This window comes from Phocoena sinus, chromosome 5, assembly GCF_008692025.1.
Source record: "Phocoena sinus isolate mPhoSin1 chromosome 5, mPhoSin1.pri, whole genome shotgun sequence".
Classification (NCBI taxonomy): domain Eukaryota; kingdom Metazoa; phylum Chordata; class Mammalia; order Artiodactyla; family Phocoenidae; genus Phocoena; species Phocoena sinus.
In genome coordinates this window covers 1,067,611-1,089,875 of record NC_045767.1, presented here as the reverse complement: position 1 = coordinate 1,089,875, position 22,265 = coordinate 1,067,611, and the positions used below count along the sequence as shown (strand labels likewise).

General features: G+C 54.6%; 2 protein-coding genes and 1 pseudogene across 11 annotated transcripts in view; 2 read left to right on the top strand and 1 right to left on the bottom strand.

Annotated features, from left to right (window-relative positions):
* The window catches only part of NSD2 (nuclear receptor binding SET domain protein 2), a 77,363-nt gene extending 73,493 nt beyond the window's left edge, over positions 1-3,870 (bottom strand). For 7 of the 8 annotated variants that reach the window (XR_004350092.1, XR_004350093.1, XR_004350091.1 and 4 more), the window contains exon 1: positions 3,810-3,870. The gene's annotated coding sequence lies outside the window, so the exon portion shown is untranslated. Of the gene's footprint in view, positions 1-3,205; positions 3,349-3,809 lie in introns of those variants that run through there. The other variant, XM_032633395.1, reaches the window with a different exon arrangement.
* An 8,710-nt stretch (positions 3,871-12,580) lies between these two features.
* Positions 12,581-13,376, top strand: LOC116754466 (annotated as a pseudogene).
* Positions 13,377-19,069: 5,693 nt separating this feature from the next.
* The window catches only part of LETM1 (leucine zipper and EF-hand containing transmembrane protein 1), a 33,269-nt gene continuing 30,073 nt past the window's right edge, over positions 19,070-22,265 (top strand). For 2 of the 3 annotated variants that reach the window (XM_032632371.1, XM_032632369.1), the window contains exon 1: positions 19,071-19,398. In XM_032632371.1, the coding sequence (XP_032488262.1) occupies positions 19,320-19,398 (79 nt within the window). In that variant the 5' untranslated portion in view covers positions 19,071-19,319. Of the gene's footprint in view, positions 19,399-22,265 lie in introns of all 3 variants that reach the window. The other variant, XM_032632370.1, reaches the window with a different exon arrangement.

The window sequence follows — 22,265 nt, the reverse complement described above, 5'->3', positions numbered from 1 at the left end:
GTCCAGTGGTAAAGAATCCACCTTACAATGCAGGGATGTGGGTTCGATCCCTGGTCAGGGGACTAAGACCCCACATGCCGCAGGGCAACTGAGCCCGCGCGCCACAACTACTGAGCTCGCGCGCCTCAACTACAGAGCCCGCGTGCCACAAATTACAGAGCCCATGCGCTCTGGAGCCCGCACGCCCTGGGTCCTGCACACCAAAACTAGAGAAGAGAAAACCCGCGCACCACAACGAAAGATCCCGCATGCCTCAGCAAGGATCCCATGTGCCACAACTAAGACCTGAGGCAGCCAAAAATAAATAAAATAAATAAATAATAAATAAATCTTTTTAAAAAATTGAGCTCCCAACTCCTCCAGTAAGATAAAACATTGTTTCTCTACACACCCACTAGGGAAGTCTCACTACCGGGGCTTTTGAGCTGCAGGCCAGCACTCAGCTCAACCACTACTTAGCAGTTTCCATCCTTGTATGTCTTGTTGAAACTATTAGGTATTACAGACATTAAGATGCTTTGAAAACTCATCTTTGGCCGTTTGTTTTCTGGAAGACAAACTCAAGAACAAAACTACTTCAAGACAGCCTGAATTTTTAAAGTAGCAAACCAAATCTCATCAAATCAGTTCCTTCAAAAGCTATATTGCAACCAACAGACAAATGCAAAATGCTGACGAGTCCCCGGGGTAACTAATTTAAGTCTTTTTCTCTCCAAAAGAAATACCTGTTATGTAAATAACAGTTCCTTAAAAATGAAATTAACAAATCACATAAAGGCAGTTTGTAAAGTATAAGCATAATCCTGGGAATTTCCATGTCACCTCTTGCTTTTGTGTACTTTATATTCTTTTTACTTTGCCCAGGGATACAGAGAAGTACAGCAGAAACATCACTGCTTGATTCATCCTGGTGGTGGATACAGGTCTACTCTATTATTTGTTTGCAATATTTCATAGTTAATTTTTATTCAACATTTGAGTTACCTATGATGAGAAAAGGAAAAGAGACAGCCCTGCCTAGCAAACAGTGTCTTAGCTCCCCAATTAAAGTAGGGTGACCTTAGGCCAGCCCCTTACTTTCCATACTCAGCTTCTTCCAGAGGGTCCCTTTCTGCTCCAACATGACTTACAAAAAAGAGAGGCAAACAGGCCACATGCTGGCATTAAAATGGGTTGTTTATCCCAAGTCATATGCCCATTTATTCAGCATTCACTGAGTGCCTGCCATGAGAAGGCACCAGCAGAGGCCAGGCTGCCCAAGGCTATAAGAGTCCTACCTCAAGAGCTCTCCAACAGGAGAGAAAAGTTACATATGGCCACTGAAGGGCAGGGTCCTCTGTGCTCAAAAGGGAGGACAAGCAGTGGTCCACACCCAACAACAGTCCATGCAGAGGCCTGGGTCAGGATAGGGCACCACATATTTGGGGAACAAGGACACATTTAGTGCAGTCCAGCAGAGATAAGAGTGAAGCTCAGAAGACTAAGATGCTTATCCAAATCTGCATACATCCTATAGCCAAGCAGTCCAACCCCAAAAAACACCAACCAACCAACCAAAAACTGTATACTAGAATATGTATGCAAAAAGCCTTGTATCTTCAGTTCCCACTGATTAACTAAAGTGTTTACTCAGAAAGGTTATTTGTGTCGATTAAAAAGGGCAGGGCAAAATTAATTTGGAACTTCAGCATCATCTTAGCACATCCATTTCAAACGTGTGTGCTCAGTGGCAATCCTATATCTCATATAGCACACGTTTTATTAGCGTTTTCTATCCTCTCACCAGCACTTCTTAGTAAGTGTGATTCCGCCTATTTTTACATGTTTTACACTGAAGCATCAAACCGTAAAAAAGTAACTAATTAGTTTACATTCTGCCATATGAGTAAACCTTTTAAAATTGTACTACTTGTAGGAGGAGAAGTCATCCGAATAAATGGAAGGCTTGGCCCACTCTTCCGTAACTAGGCCACAGGGTCTCTAATTCCTAACTTCTAATTCTCACAATTCTGACTTATTCTCCCCATTTGATTGCTCACATTTGAGCGGGTACTATTTTAACGGCCCTGTGTAAATCGGCTGAATAAAAACCATGAGCCTAGTAGCCACACGTGGTAGGCTGTTTACCTTGCTGTTTTGTTCTGTGTCTCCACAAATTTTAGACGTTACATATGAATATATCATAAAAGTGCACACAGAATAATAAACTGCCCATCACTTTTTATTTATTTACTTTTTTGGCCGTGCCACACCGCGTGCGGGATCTTAGTTCCCCGACCAGGGATCGAACCCGTGCGCCCTGCACTGGAAGCAGAGTCTTAACCACTAGACCGCCAGGGAAGTCCCATGCCCATCATTTTTTGAAACTCAGAAAGTTATTTTTCTAATACTCTTAAATTGGAATGTTTACCACTGGAATCCCAGGCCAGCCTGATCTGTAGTAATGCCGTCAGGAGGGGAGGATTTTTGTACTACATAGATCACAGTTTTTCACAAAAGCTTACGCAAACTCACAACCCTGCAGAAAGTCCTCACTTTACCAACCACTGGCCCAAAACTGAAGGCTGCTGGGCGTCTGAGAAAATGGAAGAAAAGGAAAGGAAATGACTCAAAGTAATCGTGCTTAAGGCATGAGTCCTCTTCACTTCCAGTCGGCAGTTTAGATTTGAACTACGGTCGGTGGTGAGGTACAGGAGCACAGCAACCACGCCAGGAAAGGGCTGTGCTCCCAGGACTTGTTTCCCTCGTGGTGATTAGAGCTGTGCTTCTTTAATGGTGCTCTCGTCACATTTAAATATGTAACGAGGATATTTAAAACAGCTGGGAAAATAAAAGAGTTAAATTCCCAGCTTCATACATGAGATGGCTCCTAACTTATTTTCCATCTTAATAATCTCATTTTAAAATACATAAAGTAAGAGTCGGTATAATCGACGCGTGGTAGCAACGTGAGGTTTGTAAGTTGTTTCGTGATTAGGGAACACACATCTTGGCGTTTAAGTCATTTAAAAGTCAAGGCCTTGAAAGTCTGAGCGCGGGCTGTCAGTCCTGAAGAACTTCCCTAACCTCGCTCTGAAGTCACCCTAACCGAATGGGTCCCCTGTTCTGCTACACGCGCACACGCGCACACACCCCGGAGCCCTAATTACCTGCCTAAGAATGATTAACGTCCCAGTGAGACCAAGTTTCCCCCCGCATGTCAAACCTGTGACCACTCACGTCCCGGCATCGGCGAGAGCGAGAAAAAACTAAGGCTGCACCGGGTCCTGCGCCTTCTGCCCAGACTCGAGACCAGCAGCATCGCTTAAACGCCGAGATTTTAAACCGCCCTTCTGGCGAGTGGGACAGAGTCGGCCGTGCGGCCGGGCCGCTCCGCTGCGCGGCCGGGGCCTCGGGGCCGCCGTCTGGCCAAGCGCGGGGGCCGAGGGCCGGCAGCCCCGGGTGGGGTCCCCGCGCCTCCACCTGCCAAGGCCCGGGGCTCCGGGCGCCCGCGCTGACCAACGGCCGGCGTCCGAGTGTCACCCGGACCCTCCGCAGACAAAAAGCGCCTCCCCGGCCCCGGCCGCCCCTCCCACCGCCGCCCGGCCCCGGCCCCGGCCAGCGCCTCACAAAGGCCGGCCCGGCCCGCTGGGCGCCGCAGCGAACAAAGGCCGCCGGCCCGCGGGCCGGCACAGGTGCAGCCGCCGGCCGCCGGGCCCAACATGGCCGCGCCCGCCCGCCCGCCCGGCCCCGTTAGCCCGCCCGCCCGCCCGGCCCCTCAGCCCTCCGCCCCTCAGGCCCGCGGCGGTTGGGCCGGTGGCGCCAGTGACCTGTTGTGCGGCGCATCCTCCGGCGGCGGCGGCTCTCCGGTGCGGCGGCTCCGGCGGCGGCGGCCGGGGAGGGGGCCGGGGCCGGGGCCGCGGGGGAGGGAGGGAGGGAGGGCCGAGGGAGGGGAGGGGGCGGCGGCGGCGGCGGCGGCGGCGGCGGCGGCGGGCGCAGCGCGGCCAGGCCGAGGCTCTCCGCGCGCGGCGCCGACCCCGCCCCCGCGCCTCCCGCCCGCCGCCGCAGCCGCCGGGCCGCCGCCGCCTCGCAGAAGCCGCGGGAAAGTGCGCGCCGCTGATTGGCTGCCGCGCTCGCGGGGCTGCGGCCGGGCTTTTCAAATCCGCGCGGGGCGGGGCAGGGCGGTGGTGGCGGGTCCGTGGCGCGGGCGTGGGCCGGAAGCTGGGAGTCGGGGGCGCAGGCCGGGGCCGGTGATCGAGGACACGGGCCGGGGCCGGGGGCGCGGGACCCCGCGAGCCGCCTCAGACCGGCGCCGGGCGCGCGCCCCGCTCCCGCTACTCGGCCGGGCGCGCGCCAGGCGGCGGCTCAACCGAAAGCCCGGAGCCTGGAGCCAGAGTCCGGAGCGCGCGCGCGTGGTGACGTCACGGCCGCGCGCCCAATCGCCGCCGGCGAGGCCGCCCCGCGCGATCACGGCCCCAGCCCGGGCCGCGCTGCCCTGGAGCCGGGAAGTGGGAGGCGGCTCCCTGCCGGCCGACCCGCGGGCCCTGCGCCCGTAGCACCACGCGCAGGGTTAGCCCGCGCTGGCCGCAGGCCCTCACCCAAGTGGTCACCCACGCCCCTGCCTCGGGGCGGAGAGAAGGCTCCCGGGTCAGGAGGCGCTCTGCGCGGGGCCTGGTCGAGCAGCTGGGATCCGGGAAGGCGGAGGTCAGGTTGAACTGGCCCTGCAGGCGAGGCCCAGCTGGAGCTCGCAGGGAAGCACTGTGGAGGGAGCTCCAGGGACTGCCGAGCAGGGTGCAGAGGTCCCGCCGTGTCTGTGCTCCTGGATCGCACATTACAAACTTGGCATAGATGGTCACTAACAACGACAGGGAGCGGGGATTGCAGGCTGGAGAGAGACTGGCCGGGGCGGTGCGGGCAGGGAGAGGGGGGCGTCTTCTGCAGAATATCTGCAGGGCGAGGATTCAGCCGTTCCCTCCACCTCCCAGGCTCGGGTTTGGCCTGGATCTGGGAGCAGTGGGGTAACCGTGGACAGAGGCGGGACTCCCAGGCCCTGAAACTGCTGGGGCTTGTGCCATTCTAGTGAGGCTGGGGTGGGGAAGAGGGACAGGGCAGGCCCAAGAGTGCCAGCAGCTGCAAGCTTCAGCTGCTTCCCACCAGAGCAGGGGGTGGCCTAGCGGACGCTAGAGCCGGGGGGAGACCCTCCCCCGTGTCCAACTGAATGGGATTACAGAATTTTTCACCCTTCCATCCAAGAGCTATACGGTGAGGTCCTACTGTGTGCTGCACCCTTGCAGCATTCTGGGGAGCCTGAGCAACCAGAATAGATGCCCTTCCCCCATCGTTTACTGCCAGGACTCACCTCTGGCCACCAGGAGCCCCTGGAAGGTGTCTAGCTGGGTGCTGGCCCATTCACATTTGCATTTTGCCATATCTCTTGGCTGTGGGGAGGAGAACAGGTGCCCCCTCTGGGCCCGGGATCCCTCTGGGGCACAAGCCTGAAAACTGTCTACCTCCCCAGTACCTTTAAATCCCTGCAGTGCAAGACAAATACCACCATATCTCATTTGATTTCACAGATTTGGAATTAGGGCTCCTCTTCAAAACCAAAAAAATCTGCATTTAGAATAGTGCAATCAACATGTAAATTTATTCAAAACATGGAAGTGTGTGTTTGGATTTTCTTGAAGAAAGTTATTTGGGGCAGGCTGATCTTTTCCCGCCTAGGGCAGGCCTCCCTGGGCCCAGCCCTGCTGTCTTGTTGGGTCCTAAGCCCTTTTCATCGAGTCGGCCAGCTGGGCAGCCCCAGTCCCGCACACACTGCGGGCCTCTCCCGTGGAGAGTGGATTTCCGATGATTGGGTCTCCCTCAGTGCATAGGAAAAAGAGGCCCTCACAGGACTGAAGGAGGCCCTGGGCATGTAGATTCCTGGGTGATGAGGAATGCAGATTCCTCATCTGCACGTTTGCGCCCCTTGCAGGTTGGGGAGGGCCATGGGAGTGGAAGCCCCAAGTTCGGTGGGCCCAGAGGGCTGCGGGGCACTCAAAGACGTCAGCAGCTGGGGCTGAACCTTGTTTCCGTCTCTTTGAGGCTCTTATCACTTCTCTAAATGAAACTCTGCACTCAGAGAGGAGCGACTGCAGAAGACCAAGGGACTGGGAGTCTACTCCCGGTATAAAGTAGCGAGCACAGAGGAAAGGCGTTTCAGGGGGCAAGGGCAGTCTGCTGGGGTTCAGCTGCCCTCCATCTCAGCTCCCCCCTGCTGCCCCCCACCCAGCCTCTCAGGCCAAGGCTGGACTGGGCAAGGAATTTAGGACCAGGGTATCCCAGGCCTTCCTGCTAGCTCAAGGACCAGCCCGGCAGCCGCAGATCAAGGGGTCAAGCGGAACTGGGAGTCCCCTGTCCGAAAGGTCTGTAGCCACGCCACCTCTGGCTGCCTGCCGTCTGTTACCACCCATGGGGCATACGGCTCTAGAAGGCACGGCCCACTCCATGATCTCTGTGTGGCCCAGGCTGGAGCCCACTCTGCCGCCCTGCTCCCCATCGACACAGGTCCTGCAGCTCTTGGCCCAGACCTCCCTGTAAGAGCTGCTGCCAAGGCAAAACCCAGGCCCCTTAGCCAAAGGAGCCCCCGAGCTCCGGCTTGGCCTCCGCATCCCCCACCAGGGCCGGGGTCCCCCAGGGGCCAGGCTCATCGCTGTTTCCATGGGGATGTATGCACTCTGACCCCAGCCTTTCTCCATCCCTGGCCAAATAAAGAGGGCTTCCAAGTGGAAACCAGCAGTCTCAAGCTGCCCCTCCTCCCGTGCCCCAGGTGGCCCCTCTCTCCAAGAGGGGGGAGGAGAGAGGCTTCCTTCTCAGCCCAGGACAGGCCCAAAGCCAGGCCTAGCAGTGGCAAGGGCCTCCCACCCCCAGACCTTCTCGGCAGCCCCTTCCAAGCCCAGACCCCCTGTTCCCCAGGCTGGAAACTTGCCTTTCTAAAGGCCCGGCTCTGCCTCAGCTCCTGCCCAGCCCAAGGACCACTGCAGTTCACCAGGCCAGCCCACAGGAGCCAGCAGGCTGTAAGGCCCCTTGGGTCACATGGGCTGACCCTCCCCTGAGCAGGGCTCCCTGTCAGGCTGGGAGATAGACCAGGAGACTGAAGCCCTGCTGAGAAGCCCCCCATCTAAGTCCCGGCTGGGAGGCCTGAGCAGTAGGCCTCCCCACCTTCTCTGCCCACCCCCTCTCCATCCACCTTGGGGCTGACCTACAGGAGCCCCTGAGAGGCCTGAGGTGTCTGTCATCAGTCTCGGTGGTCACCTGCAGGAACAAACCACAGCCCAGGACCATGGTCGGGTCCTGAGGGCAACCTCAGGACCATCTTCCCTACCTCCCCCACCCCCACCAAAGGCTGCTTCCTGGAGATTGCACCCGAGCCAGCCTAGGGCTCACCCCTCCTCAGGATTCGACTTCCTAAACCCTCCTCTAAGCCAGCCTCTCCTCCCCTGTCACTCTGCCCGCCGCCCCCCCCCCCCGCCCCCGACCAGGGCCTTAGTTCAGCTTCTTACTTGGAAATAAGAGGCAGGTTTTTTTGGGGGGGGGGCTTCCCTGGTGGCGCAGTGGTTGAGAATCCGCCTGCCAACACAGGGGACGTGGGTTCTGAGCCCTGGTCCAGGAAGATCCCACATGCCACAGAGCAACTAAGCCCGTGCGCCACAACTACCGAGCCTGTGCTCTAGAGCCCATGTGCTGCAACTACTGAGCCCACGTGCCACAACTACTGGAGCCCGTGCTCCGCAACAAGGGAAGCCACCACAATGGGAAGCCCGCGCACCACAACGAAGAGTAGCCCCTGCTCGTCACGACTAGAGAAAGCCCGCACGCAGCAACGAAGACCCAATGCAGCCAACAATAAATAAATAAAATTTTTTTTTAAAAAAGAGGCAGTTTTCGACTCACTGATTCCCCGCCTGCTTTCTACCCCTTTAGTTCATTCTCTGCACCCAGCCAGGGGAATTTTTCTAAACCACAAAATTGACCATGTCATCCACCTGCTTAAAATTCTGCTATGGCTGCCCAGTGCCCCTCACACCAATCCCACTCCTCAGTGAGACTTGCATCCCACTTTCAGGAATGCGGAGGCCATCCAGCTCTGCCTCTCCAGCCCAGCCCTCTCCCCAGAGCTCCTGGCCAATAAAGTTGACTCCTCACTGGATGTGTCCCCTTGGACAGCCACATGGACCTACCCCTGGACAGTTACCAAATTGAACTTCTCCCCTTCTCATCCCCATGCCAGGTCTTAGCGGGGATACTACTTTTTCCAGAAGCCTTCCCTGATCCCCCCTCAGGCTGGCTGAGTCCCCTGGGGGTACACACAGCCCATGTTCATCTCCAGGTGCCAGGGCTGACTGGGATGGACTGCCCGGCCTCCGGTCCTGGTTCCCCCTGTGCTGGTACCTGAGGACTGCTGGTAAAGTACCACAGAACAACACAAAGTTGTTCTCTCACAGTTCTGGACGCCAGAAACCTGAAACCAAGGTGAATGCACAGTCACGCTCCCTCCAAAGGTTCTCCGGAAGAATCCCTCCTTGCCTGTCCCTAGCTGCAGGTGATGCCTCAGTCCTTGGTGTTCTTTGGTTTGAGTCAGAATCACTCCACTCCCAGGATCTGTCTTCACAGGGCCTTCTCCCTGTGTCCACTGGTCTCTGTTTTCTCTTCTTGTAAGGTCACCAGTGATTGGATTAGGGCCCACCTGATGACCCCGTCTTAACTTGATGATAACTGCAAAGACCCTATTTCCAAATAAGGTCACATTCACAGGGCGGAAGTTTATGAACACACCTTTTGGGGGGACACAGTTCAACCCACAGCCCTTCTCTTCCTAGTTGCACGACCTTGGGCAGGTTGTAAGGCGTGTGTGTGTGTGTGTGTGTGTGTGTGTGTGTGTGTATGAAATGGTGACACTACTAGGACAGTGTCCCCTTTGGGAGAGGCTGCTAGGCAGGAACGGCTGCGCCGGGTTAGAGCCGCCTCCCCGGAGGGCGCGAGCTCGCACCTGCCAGGCTGCCCTCCTCCGGAACCCGCAGGGTGGGGACAGTGGGAACCGGGCGCGGCAGCGGCTGGGGCTCCGGGGTTAGGGACCTGCGGGCCGGCGGGCCGGCTGCAGGGCTCCTTCCGCGCTGGCCCCGCCCCCCGAAGTCCCGCCCCCGCATTGGCCAAGGGCCGCGAAGCCACGCCCGCCGCCCCCGACCGCACTCTCCCCGGCGGCCAGCCGTGCTGCTCGGTTTTTGCAGTTCCGGGTCTCTCGGAGAGAAGGAAAGGACACCCGAGAACAGAGAGCGATGGTGAGAAGACGGGTGACCTCTACCTTGCCCAACACCCCACCTGCGGCCCCTGCACCCCGATTCTCCACGGCACTGCCCAGATCCAGGACCAGCCAGGGCAGGGCCCTCCGCCGGCGCTCACCACTCGCTCAGGCTTTGGCTAAAGAAACATTGTTTTGTGCTAAAGCAGCGCTTCTTTTTCTAATTGTGAAAATTGCATGAAATTAAAACCCAGAACAGCAGAAAGGAGAAAATAAAAGTTCTTCCTAAGTCCTTGGCCTGCAGCGAGAGATATAAGCGCTGGTAACAGCTTGCGGAGCGCTTTGGACCGCTTCTGTTCTGGACAGATGAGGGGCTTCACCAGCCTGAGTTGGGGACTGACCAGGAACAGCAGGAATGGCCACTAGGAGCCACTCTCCTTCCCCTGCCGCCCAGCCAGACAGGTCCTTTTTATTTCTTTTACTGGAACAATTTTACATTTACAGAAAGGAGGCAGATATAGTATAGAGTCCCCCCCGCCCCCCCCCCCCCCCCCCCCCCCCCCGCCAACTAGGTGCTTCCCCTAGTGTCAACACCTTACATTTCCACAGCTTTGTCAAAACTAAGACACCAAAATTGGTCATTACCGTTAACTAAATCCCAGACTTGAGTCAGAGCTCACCAGTTTTCCCACAAATGTAGAAGACTCTCTTAAAAAGCAAATCTGATTGAGACTTCTGCTGTGGGCTATAACAGAAGCTGGGATCTGACTGCACCTCCCACTGTAAACAACCATAACATGGACAAAAGAGATGAGGCAACCGTTTTCAGGTCGTGGGGGAAGGGAAGGGCAGGACTGCGCTCCCCAGGGAAGAGAACTTTATGAGGCACGCCTTGACCGCCCCCTGCCCTCCCACCCAGCTCTCTACCCCTCCTGGCACAGAGGGACAGAGTCCAAGTGGGGCAGCCTGTACCACTGAGCCGAGGGCCAGTGACGAAGCTGGAATCTGTGGGGAGGACACTGGAGGAGAGGCCACTGTGTAGAGGGGAGTCTAAGATGTTCCACTGCCCTTGGCTGGGGTGAGAACCCCAGACGGACCAGAAAACGACTGCTGTGGGAGCTCTGGCCTGGCTCGAGTGGGGGCCTCATCAAACCCTGTGAACGTCCCTGGCTGAGCCGCTGAGACACCAGGATCCATGCCCTGGGAACTGGGGTTGCACCCTGGAGCAAGACATCCTCCAGTCTCACCCTGTCTCACTACCTACTGCTGCATATAACATGACCCCAAAACCCAGTGGTTCAAAACACCAGTGAACACCGATTATCGGATGCAATTGCTTTGTCAGGAATTTGGGAGTGGGGGAGCTGGAAGGTTCTGGCTCAAGGCTCAAGGTCTCCCATGAAGTTGCAGACAAGATGTCACCCAGGGCTTCCATCATCTAAAGGCTTGACTAGGGGGACTTCCCTGGCAGTCCAGTGGTTAGGACTCCACGCTTCCACTGCAGGGGCCGTGGGTTTGATCCCCGGTTGGGGAACTAGGATCCCGCATGCCACGCGGTGAGGCCAAAAAAATTTTTTAAATAAAAAATAAATAAAGGTTTCACTGGGGCTGTGGATGGGCTGCTGAGATGCTTTACTCAGGTGGTGCTGGTCATTGGCCGGAGGCCTCAGTTCTTCCCCACTTGGGCTGCTCCGGGGATGCTCGAGTGTCCTCCTAACATGGGGGCTGGCCTCCCCCAGAGCAGGAATCCAGAGGGGTGGAAGGCAGAAGCTTCCGTCTCTGGTGGTCTGGCCTCTTGGAAAGCACATGTTTTCATTTTCAGAGGAAGATAACAGAGTCTAGAGACTGTAACATATCATCCACAATAACCAAAATACAATAAAAAGTCTCTACGCAAAGAAAAGAGAGAATGTGGCCAAAATCAAGGGGGAAAGCGGTCAATAGAAACCAGCCCTGAGCCCAGGGTTATTAGATTTGACAGATGGAGACTTCAAAGTCATTGTTTTGAGATATTCAATAATTCAAAGAAAATTAGTGAGTGAGTGAAAAGGAATCTATCTCAATAGAAAAAATGGAAGCTGTTAAACAAAGCAAATGAAAGTTCTGGAAATGAAAAGTACATAACTAAAATGACAAAATCACTGGATGGGCTTGACAGACGATTGAAGGTGACAGAAGAAAGAGTCAGTGAATTTAAACACACACCAATAGGACTTCCCTGGTGGCGCATGGGTTAAGAATCCACCTGCCAAAGGCAGGGAACACGGGTTCGAGCCCTGGTCCAGGAAGATTCTACATGCCGCAGAGCAACTAAGCCCGTGCGCTACAACTACTGAGCCTGCGCTCTAGAGCTCATGAGCCACAACTACTGAGCCCATGTGCCGCGACTACTGAAGCCCGCGTGCCTACAGCCTGTGCTCTGCAACAAGAGGAGCCACCGCAATGAGAAGCCCGCGCACCGCAATGAAGCGTTGCCCCCGCTCGCCGCAACTAGAGAAAAGCCTGCGTGCAGCAACGAAGACCCAACACAGCCAAAAATAAGTAAGTGGATAAATAAATTAAAAAAAAAAGACAGACCAATAGTAATTATCCAATCTTTTTTTGGCACGTGGCACGTGGGCTTCAGTAGTCGTGGCACACTGGCTCAGTAGTTGTGGTGCACGGGCTTAGTTGCTCCGCGGCATGTGGGATCTTCCCAGACCAGGGAACGAACCTGTGTCCCCTGCATTGGCAGGCGGATCTTAACCACTGTGCCTCCAGGGAAGTCCCAGTAATTATCCAATCTGAAGAAGAAATTATCCGATCAGAGAGGCAAACGTTGGAGAAAATAAACAGTCTCAGGCACTTGGCAAACAATATTAAAGGGTTTAACATATGTGTGTTGGAATCTGAGAAGGAGAAAAAGGTAGAAATGGGACAGAAAAAAAATATTTGCCAAAATGATGGCCAAAGGTTTTCCAAAGTTGACAAAAACATAGACTTACCCATCCAAGAAGCTCAGTGAGCCCCAAGCAGGATTCAGCCTGTTGGGATGCAAACCACACATAAGCATTTCATAGTCAAACCAGAGGGACAGGCAGGAAGAAAAGAGACAGTGGACTTAAACAATAGCAATCCAAATATCACTCTTTTGCCCACTTATCCAAAAGAGAAAAGAGCCGTGTGAATACACTGACTTGTCTGGGTCTCATGCAGGAGCCTCCTTAGCTTCCGGGTGGCTGTGCCTCTGATGGGGACCCACCATGAGCAGCGTAGTGGTACAGGGAACAGCTGACCAATGAAAGAAGGACAGCTTTCACTCAGGCCCGTGGCACCTACAGGATGGGCAAGTGTCACGGTCTTCGTACTACCAGGAAGCTCCACAGCCACCGACAAGACCAGAAGTGGCATGATAAACAGTACAAGAAAGCCCATTTGGGCACAGCCCTGAAGGCCAATCCTTTTGGAGGTGATTCTCATGCCAAGGGAATTGTGCTTGAAAAAGTAGGGGTTGAAGCCAAACAGCCGAATTCTGCCATCAGGAAGTGTGTCAGCGTTCAGCTAATCAAGAATGGCAAAAAAAAAACACAACAGCCTTTGTACCCAATGATGGTTGTTTGAATTTTATTGAGGAAAATGATGAAGTTCTGGTTGCTGGATTTGGTTGCAAAGGTCATGCTATTGGTGACATTCCTGGAGTCCACTTTTTTTTTTTATAAATTTATTTATTTTATTTATTTATTTTTGGCTGCGTTGGGTCTTCATTGCTGCACGCCAGCTTCCTCTAGTTGTGGTGAGCAGGGGCTTCCTTTGTTGTGGAGCACTGGCTCTAGGCACGCGGGCCTCAGTAGTTGTGGCACGTGGGCTCCAGAGCACAGGCTCAGTAGTTGTGGCGCACGGGCTTACCTGCTCCGCAGCATGTGGGATCTTCCCGGACCAGGGCTCAAACCCGTGTCCCCTGCATTGGCAGGCGGATTCTCAACCACTGCGCCACCAGGGAAGCCCTGGAGTCCACTTTTAAGGTTGTCAGAGTAGCCAATGTCTCTCTTTTGGCCTTATACAAAGGCAAGAAGGAAAGACCAAGATCATAAGTTTTGATGATGAAAGCAGGATAGTAATAAATTTCCATATGCCAAAAGAAGATAGAGAAGGACAGACAGAACTTGGGTACGTGACAGAGGGCCACGGCCGATTGGGGGAAAGGAGAGACCGTTCAGTAAGGAGGCCTGGGAAAATGCTGCGTTATCTGTAGGGTACGAAAAACGAAGTTCGGCTTGTACCTCACACTACATGCAAAATTTCCTGGAAACTCTTGATGGATCAAGGTATTAAATAGTAAAAGAAAATCTTTAAATCTTTCGGTAGGAGATATAAGTGAATACCCTTTGGACCTTAGGTCAGGGAAGATTTTACTAAAAGGACAGGGGAAAAACCTGTTAGCTATCAAAGGAAAGATGTGACTGTACTAAAATGAAGAACTTGCGTTCATCAAAGGACATCAAGGACATTCAGTTTTCACAGGGCCCCTTAAACATCTCAAAGAGAGATATTAAACTAATTAAGCTTAATTGGCATGTTAAATTACAGGGAAGCATTATCAAATAAGTGATAATAAAACTTCTAAAGTTATATTGTGGGACTTCCCTGGTGGTGCAGTGGTTAAGAATCCGCCTTCCAATGGAGGGGATGTGGGTTTGATCCCTGGTCAAGGAACTAGATCCCACATGCATGCCACAACTAAGCGTTTGCATGCCACAACTAAGGAGCCCGCCTGCTGCAACTAAGACCCAGTGCAACCAAAAAAAAAAAAAACTACCTAAGTTATATTGCATATATGAATGCTATTAATATGTTCTAAAAATTAAATTTCTAAAATCTGATTTTTTTAAAAAAGGGGCTTTCCTGGTGGTGCAGTGGTTGAGAGTCCGCCTGTCGATGCAGGGGACACAGGTCCGTGCCCCGGTCCAGGAAGATCACACATGCCGCGGAGCGGCTGGGCCCGTGAGCCATGGCTGCTGGGCCTGCGCGTCCGGAGCCTGTGCTCCGCAGCGGGAGAGGCCACAACAGTGAGAGGCCCGCGTACCGCAGGGAAAAAAAAAAAAGTCACAGAATAGAGTCCCATGCACACGTGGCCACCTGATTTATAACAAAAGTGAGAGTGTAATTCAGTGGGACAGATTAGTTATTTGCTTCTGTAACAAATTCCTGTAAACTTAGTGGCTTAAAACCACCCAAATTTATCATCATAAAGTTCTGTAGGTCAGAAATCTGCTAAAATCAAGGTGTCATCAGGGCTGCATTCCTTTCTGGAGGGTCTAGGAGAGAATTCATTTCCTTGCGTTTTGCAGCCTCTAGAGGCTGCTTGCGTTCCTTGGCTCAAGGCCCCTCCTCCATCTCCAAAGCTGGCAATGGCTGCTTGAGTCCCCTAATACCGTGTCACTCTGATCTCCTCCTTGTGGTCAGACCTCCCTCCGCCCCTCACTTCTTCCTCCCTCTTCCCTTCCTAAGGACGCTCATGGTTACATTGGGCCCAGCAGGATAAACCAGAGCAAACTGCATCTGAAGATCCTTCATATAATCCCTTTTTCTGCAAAATCCCTTTTTCTGTGTAAAGCTGCAGAATCACAAATTCCAGAATTAGGATGGAATGTGGACATCTTTGAGGACCATTATTCCGCTTACAGAAGGGGAAGGAAGATGGTCTTTTCAATAAACGGTGCTGGATCCATTCTGTAACCACAGGGGAAAAATAATCCTTGATCCCTGCCTCACAACACACAAAACAAACACCATTCCAAATTATCATAAGCCTAAATGTGAAAGAGAGAACAATTAAGTTTCTAGAATAAAATATGAAAATATCTTCAGGACCTTGGGGTAACAAAGACTTCTTCAATCACAAAAAGCATTCACCATATAATAAATAAATAAATGAACCCCCAAACCAAAAAACTAAAAGCATTCACCAAAAAAGATACTAAAGCATTAAAATCAAGAGTTTCTCTTCATCAAAAGACACCATTAGGAATTTAAAAGGTAATCCTGAATGGGAGAAAACGCTTGAAATGCATATAATCTAAGGGTATACAAAGAACTCTTAGAAATCAAAAAGAAAAATGCAGATGACCCAATGGAGAAAGGGATAAGAAACTAGCCTTACACCGGCGCTCCAGGAAAGAGGAGGTCCAAATGTTCAAACGCATATGAAAAAGTGCCTCCAAATTCTTAGTCATGAAAGGAATGCAAAACGAAGCCACCCTAGGCCCCCACCTTCGGGAGTGATTACCATCACAGTAACCACAGCACCAGGGTCTTCGGGGATGCAGCGGAGCGCTGCTTCCGCTCTGCTGGTGGCCGGGTAAGCTGGGAGGAACACCCTGGAAACCACCTGTCAGTACTTACTAACGTTGAACTTCAGCGCACCCTCTGACCCGCAGTTCTACTATCAAAAGCATACGTGTGTGCAGCAAGGCCACGTGTGAGAATATTAATGGCAACGTTAGTCAGAAGGGCCAAAAATGGAGGGTCCGTCAACCACAGCATTGATAAACTGTGGTATAGTCATACAATGGGACATTGCATAGCAATGACGAACAGCAAACTAACGTTACCCACAGCGCTGAAGAATTTCATAGACATAATGCTAAGTGAAAGCAGCCAGATTAAAAGAAAAGTACACACTATTCGATTCCATTTATATAGAGTGAAAGAACAGGCAGAAGTGATTTTTGAGGTGGAAGTCATAGTAGAGTTTATCTCTGAGCAGGGGGGACGTCGGTGGGGGGCGGGTATGGGGAGGCTGCTGGAGGGCTGGCAGCCTTCTGCTCTGACTGGAGTGAGGGCGGCGTGGGTGTGTGTACAGTGGAAAAACGCTTCAGACTGTACACCTGGGACATGGCCACTTCACTACACACACGTTGAAGTAACATTAATTTTAATATTAAAACTTTTAATTTTAAAGGTTTGCAAAAAGATTTTTCAGTAAACCCAGGGTTCTGCTATGAAGAGGCAAGGAGAGGGTGGGTGTCGCTGCGAGGAACCAGTAGGCGCAACCTTGGTCCATGGACCCCATCCTTGGGTTCTCGACTCAAATGCATGTCCCTCCCATATCCAGCCCACAGCCACCATCTCGCTTGATCAGCGCGCTCTGTACACCAACGTGGCTGAGGCTGCTGGGGGAAGGCACGCCTCTCCCCGTGGTGCTCAAAGGCACCTGGCCCCTCTCCTCAAGGACCTTGCTCTCCAGCCTCACCTCAGCCTCTTCTGGGCTCACACCCTACCCCTCGCTTCAGCCCACAGGTTCAAGCCACGCCCACCAGCCCTGTTGTGAGCATCCCTCTCGGGCCAGCTCACTTGCTCTGGTACCCCACTCCAAACTCCCTTCAGGCCCAGCAGGCCCCACAGGCCAATAATCCTGCCACCTTCCACTGTCCCAAGCCGCCTCCACCTTCTCCCCCTTCCCCTTCCCCTCCTCCCCAGTTTGAGCTTCCTGATCGAGCCTTATATAAGCCACCCTATTGCACACACACCTTGACCCCACTGTCCCTTTCTTCCTTCATCACACCTCTGGGCCAAACCCCAACATGGTCCAATCCAGTTCTGCTTGCCCAGCACCTAGGCGTGGCTGGAGCACAGCACACAGCCCTGCCCAGGCCTCCTCTGGTACCCTGACCCCTAACCCGATTCCCTAAGCTGATCTATAATCTGAACCCCCTAATTGGGTCCCTAATTTCATCCCTAACCTTACGTGATCTCTAACCTGACTCCTTAACCTGATTCTCTAACCTCCCTAACTGGGGCATTTGTGTTGCCTGGACATCCCACCTTGTTTCTCTCGACTCTGTCACTTGTGTAAATGCACAGCGACGAGAGAAGTTTATGTACAGTATGTGGGGATCACAGAGAAGAGGAAAAGAGAGCCGCCCAAAAAGAGAGGAAAAAAAGGCAGGAGGAGTTCATAATTTTAAAACAAACTCGCTGCACCATGATTCTGCATTCTTCTTGCATGAAGGGACGCAGGGCAGGAAGGCAGCCTTTCATCACTTTAAGGGTGTGCGTGCAAGTCAGCAGGATGCCAGATTTCTACTCGTTTCTTTATACTTATTTTTATAGACCTGAATGGCTACAGCGAGCATATGTTCTTCTGATAATCAGAAAACCCAATAAAGTTACAGATTGTTGAAAAATGAATTTCTCTAAAACTCCACCCTGCCCAGGTTGCCCAGAAGCCCCAGACACAGCACCCTCACCGCTCTACGAAGACCCGATTTTTGGTTTCTCCTTCCCACCCCACCTGGCTGGGCAGGGGTGAGTCACCCAAGGGCAGTGAGCAGTGTTGCTATTCAAAGTCCTGCAAACAGACGGACACTCATGCCCATTGGTCGGTCACTGCCTGCCTCCTGCTCTGCCCTGTCTCAGGCCAGCTGGAACCCTGAAGCATTATCAGGGACCAGCTTTGATCCTTGGGCCCCCTGTACGGCCTCCGTCTCTGCCCCTCGACAGCTTTGGGACAGAGCCCTCAGGAGCTCAGGGCTAATGTCAGTTACTAGTACTAAGACCAGCATACTCCTACACTTTGGACATTAAAAGTCCTGTCCTGTCCAATCCCGAGCGCCTGTTGGCCCTGGCTCAGGCCTAGCCCAAGGACTGTCCTTCCTTGTGACCCCCCCTTCCCCTCCCTCTTCCGAAGCTCATAAAGCCAGGTAGGAGCCTGCCTTTATGGTTTGTTGGCAGTGGGGGCGTGGGTTTCAGGCATCTGTGAGCTTAGACTAGCCCTGCATTCTAAGTCTAGAGCGCTCACTGCCCAGGGCCAATACAGGCACTTCATGTCATCTTTAAAGTGCCCTGCACTGACTGGCGCCACCTGAGGCGGGGACTCTAGGCCTATCCCGGTCCAGCACCTGGCAGTTCTGGCTCAGGGAGGTTCAGGAAAACCACCGCAGGCAGGCTACTTCCTCCAGACAGTGAGGGCTTAGTGCTGCGGGAGCCTCCTAGGGAGACTGCCATCCAAGCAGCCCCCGAAGACGGGCGCCTGCTGCGATCAGGAGTTCCACACTCCCGCACCGCACAACACAGATGCGCGCTGAGTGTGCACTGCAGGACCTCGCCAAGCAGTGCCCTGGGGTCACATCCGCGAACAAGACAGGCAGAGGGCGAGAGAAGGACTGCAAAGCACTTCCAGGAGGAGCAGGGCCTGAGAGCGGCAAAGGCCGGGGGCTGGGAAGCAGGGTGGGGAGTCCCAGGGAAGGATTGAGGTGCAGGCCGGTGGGCGTGACCTGCTGGGGAGGCGACCACGGGGTCCCAGGAGCCGCTGAGCCCCACATTCCCCCAGCGTGCTTTCCCTGCATCACCTCATCGACCCTCCACGACCAACTGACCGCCTTTAGGGAACGGGAAGGTGGGGCCCAAAGATGACGGCTGCCGGGTCTTTCCCGCCCGGGGGCAGACGCTCGAGCGGTGAGCGGCACTGGGGGCGCCACCCGGAAGCCGGGGCCCTCACTGTTACTAGCGGCGGCCCGGGGCGGAGGCCGACCGGGGGCTCGGCCAGAGAGGCCCGGCCGCCGACGCCCCTCAGCCCCCGACGGGGACGGTCCCTAAACGTCCCGGAGGTATCTGCCGCCAGTCGGTGCGGGTCTCCGTCCCGCCGCACGCCAAGCCTTACGCAGCCGCCGCCGCCCGGACCCGGAAGGGCCCAGCACGCATGCGCCGCCGGCTCCCCGAGTCCCTGCAGCCGGCACGCTGGGCCGAGCGTCGAGCCGCGACCCAGAATGCAGCGCGCTGCAGGGGCAGCCGCCCGGGGCACGCCGGGACGGGCAGTCCGCGGCGGCGCGGGCCCGCCCCTCACCTGGCCGGCGCCGGGCGCCTAAGGGTCCAATGCGAGCGGCGGCCAGGCCGCCCCGCCCCGCGCTACCGGACGTCGGCCCCGGGACATGGACGCCGCCGGTGCCGGGTCCTTGAGCTGAGCGCCCGCCACCTGCAACCAACTGCCGTTCTCATTCTTCCGCTGGCGGGCGGAGGCGCCGCGGCCGCCGCGGGGGAGGAGCAGCAGCATCAGAAGGCCGGCGGCCGCCGCGCAGGGCACATGGCGTCCATTTTACTGAGGAGTTGCCGCGGCCGGGGGCCCGCCCGCCTCCCGCCGCCCCGCGCCGCCGCTCCGAGGGGTAAGCGGCCGGCTCTCGGCCGACGACGCGGGGCCGGGGCCGGGGCCGTCTTGGGCGGACCGGGGAGGGCCTCGGGGCCGGCCCCCCGCTGCCCCCAGGTCCGGGCGACTCCCCGCTGGGTGGATCGCGGCACTCGGACCGAGCCCGGAGTCGGGGTCACGCCGGGAGGGGCCTTGCGCGGCCTTGCCCGTCCGCCCCGCCCTGGCCGGACGGTCGCCGGGGGTGGGGAGCGGCCGGGCCGTGACTTCCCGCGGGGACCGCGTGTGACTCATCCGCGCCGTGACCTTAGTTGCTCTGCCGCCGGCCGCTGCTTCGGGAGCGGGGTTGGGAAAGTTTTGAAGGGAGCACGCTGACAGCCAGCCCTGGGACGGTGTCGGCGCTCCTCTCGTGGTTAAGCCCTGTGGACCTGGCGCCCACTCGCGAGGACACTCTTGCCCTCGGGCCACGTTCGGGGTTCTAGAGATGGCGGGGGCCACGGCGGGGTCTGGCACACACTGGCGAGCAGAGTCTGCCGGCTTGAAGGGCGGACGTTCCTGGGACCGATACCTTTATGGTGTTACGGGCGTCGTGCAGGGTCCCCAGGCCTTTTCGCGTGGCCTCAGGCAGGTCCCGCCGTACCTGGAGCCTCAGTGATCCTAGCTGTGACACGGAGATCACACATAACGCGGGGCTCTTAGGGGCCCGCATGTAGGGTGCCTGCAGTGACCCTCACTCCATGTCTCTTTTTACGTTAACTTTTCTGAGTTTGTGGCTTGTTGTTTGTCCTATGAGATTGAGGTTGTCACATAGAATTATGTGTTTCAAGGTGTTCACAGTTTGTAAAGGCACCCTGGAAAACACGGTTCTTGTCATTTTTTAACAATAATGGTTGATCAGCTGCTTAGACCTTTGGAGCCGGCAGAAGGGCATGAAACAGCAAGCACTCCTTTGTGAACGGTAGTCTGGTTGCCCAGTCCAGCTTTTAGTCCTTCCCTCTGCTGTCAGGGCTTTCTATATCTCTTGCCTCTTAAGTATGGTGATAAAAATACTTTGGCCACACACGTTTCTTTTTCTTTTTTTTGATATATATATTTTTAAATTTTATTTTATTTATTTTTGGTTGCATTGGGTCTTCGTTGCTGCGCGGGCTTTCTCTAGTTGCAGCTAGCGGGGGCTACTCTTCGTTGCTGTGCGCAGGCTTCTCACTACAGTGGCTTCTCTTGTTGCGGAGCACGGGCTCTAGGTGCATGGGCTTCAGTAGTTGTGGCACGTGGGCTGGTAGTTGTGGCTCGCGGGCTCTAGAGTGCAGGCTCAGTAGTTGTGGCACACGGGCTTAGTTGCTCCGCGGCATGTGGGATCTTCCCGGACCAGGCTCAGAACCCATGTCCTCTGCATTGGCAGACGGATTCTTAACCATTGGGCCACCAGGGAAGTCCCTCCACACAGGTTTCTGTAGCATGTTTACAGTTTAAAAATCAGCTGAATTTGTTTTGTGGTTGTATCATTACAGGAACACAGGTGTGTCCCGTGGTTAGCACTGTTCTTTATACAGACTCTAAGGGGCTGAGTGTTGGTCAGACGACTGATTTTCTGTAGGACCTACAGGGCATCCAGAGCCTGCAAGACCCAGGGCTGGACCGTGGGGAGCCAGTCTCTGAACCCTTGGAAATGAGGCTCCCAGCTGGGTGTGGCAGCCCTTTTTTGGAGAACATTTCCCCCGTTATTAACATCTTACATCAGTTTGGGTCATTGTCATAATCAGTAAACCAACATTAATACATTGTTATTAACCGAGGTCCACAGTGTATTCAGATTTCCCTTATTCTGCACATACTTTATTCTGATGTCCTTTTTTTGTCCCAGGACCCCATCCAGGACACCCATTACATTTAGTCACCATTTCTTTTTGGTCTCCTGGCTGTGACAGTTTCTCAGACTCTCCATAGTTTTGAGGAAGACTGGCCAGATATACTGTAGGATGCCCATCTATTGGGATTTGTCTGATGTTTTTGTCATGGTTAGACTGGGGTTAAGGGTTTGGGGGAGGAAGACCCCAGAGGTGAAGTGTGTCCTTCTCATCACATCTGTCAAGGGTGCCTGCAGGTGTTAAGACCATGGCTGTGCTGACCTCGATCACTGGGCTAAGGTGGTGTCTTCTCCAGAGTTGCTTCCTGCCCTTTGCACACTGTACTCTTTGGGAGGAAGTTGCTATGTGTAGCACGGACTTGGGAGTGGGCTGGGACTTGTAGAGGTGGGCTGACCAGATTTGCCAAGGACTGGGTGTGAGAGCAGAGGCCCCGGCCTCTGGCCATTATTGAAACACGGGAGCGCGGGGGAGGAGCAGGCTGGGGGGGCCGGGAGTTCTTGGAGCTGTTGAGTGCGAGGTGCCCATCGGACTTCTGGGTCTCGTGTATCCACAGGTGTTCAGGTACGGAGTGCCTGGGGAGGATCTGGAGATGGGGCAGGGAGGATCCTCCCTGGAGCAGCTTAGGGAGGAGAACCCAAAGAGCCTGGTGTACTGGAAGCCAGGTTAAGAATGGTGTGGGATAGGAAGAAATAAGTTTGGTCTCTTTTGCCCCATCGTGGGTTCCTGGCAGAGCTCCTAAAACCCTAGGAATTTCTTGAATGATAAGAATATCTTTTGTTATTCATAATGAGTCCCTTTCCCACAGCCCAGAGTTTATGCTAATGAGGTACCTGTGATGAGAGGATTGGACCTTCCAGACCCACACCCACACTCCAGGGAGGGGAGGGCGTCTGGAGATGGAGCTCAGCTGCCAGTGGCCAAGGATGTAATCAGTCATGTCTAGGCAGTGAAGATAGGAGCTCTTGAACCGGGAGGCTCGGGGAGCTTTGGGGTTGGTGGCACGTGCGGGTCAGTGGGGACA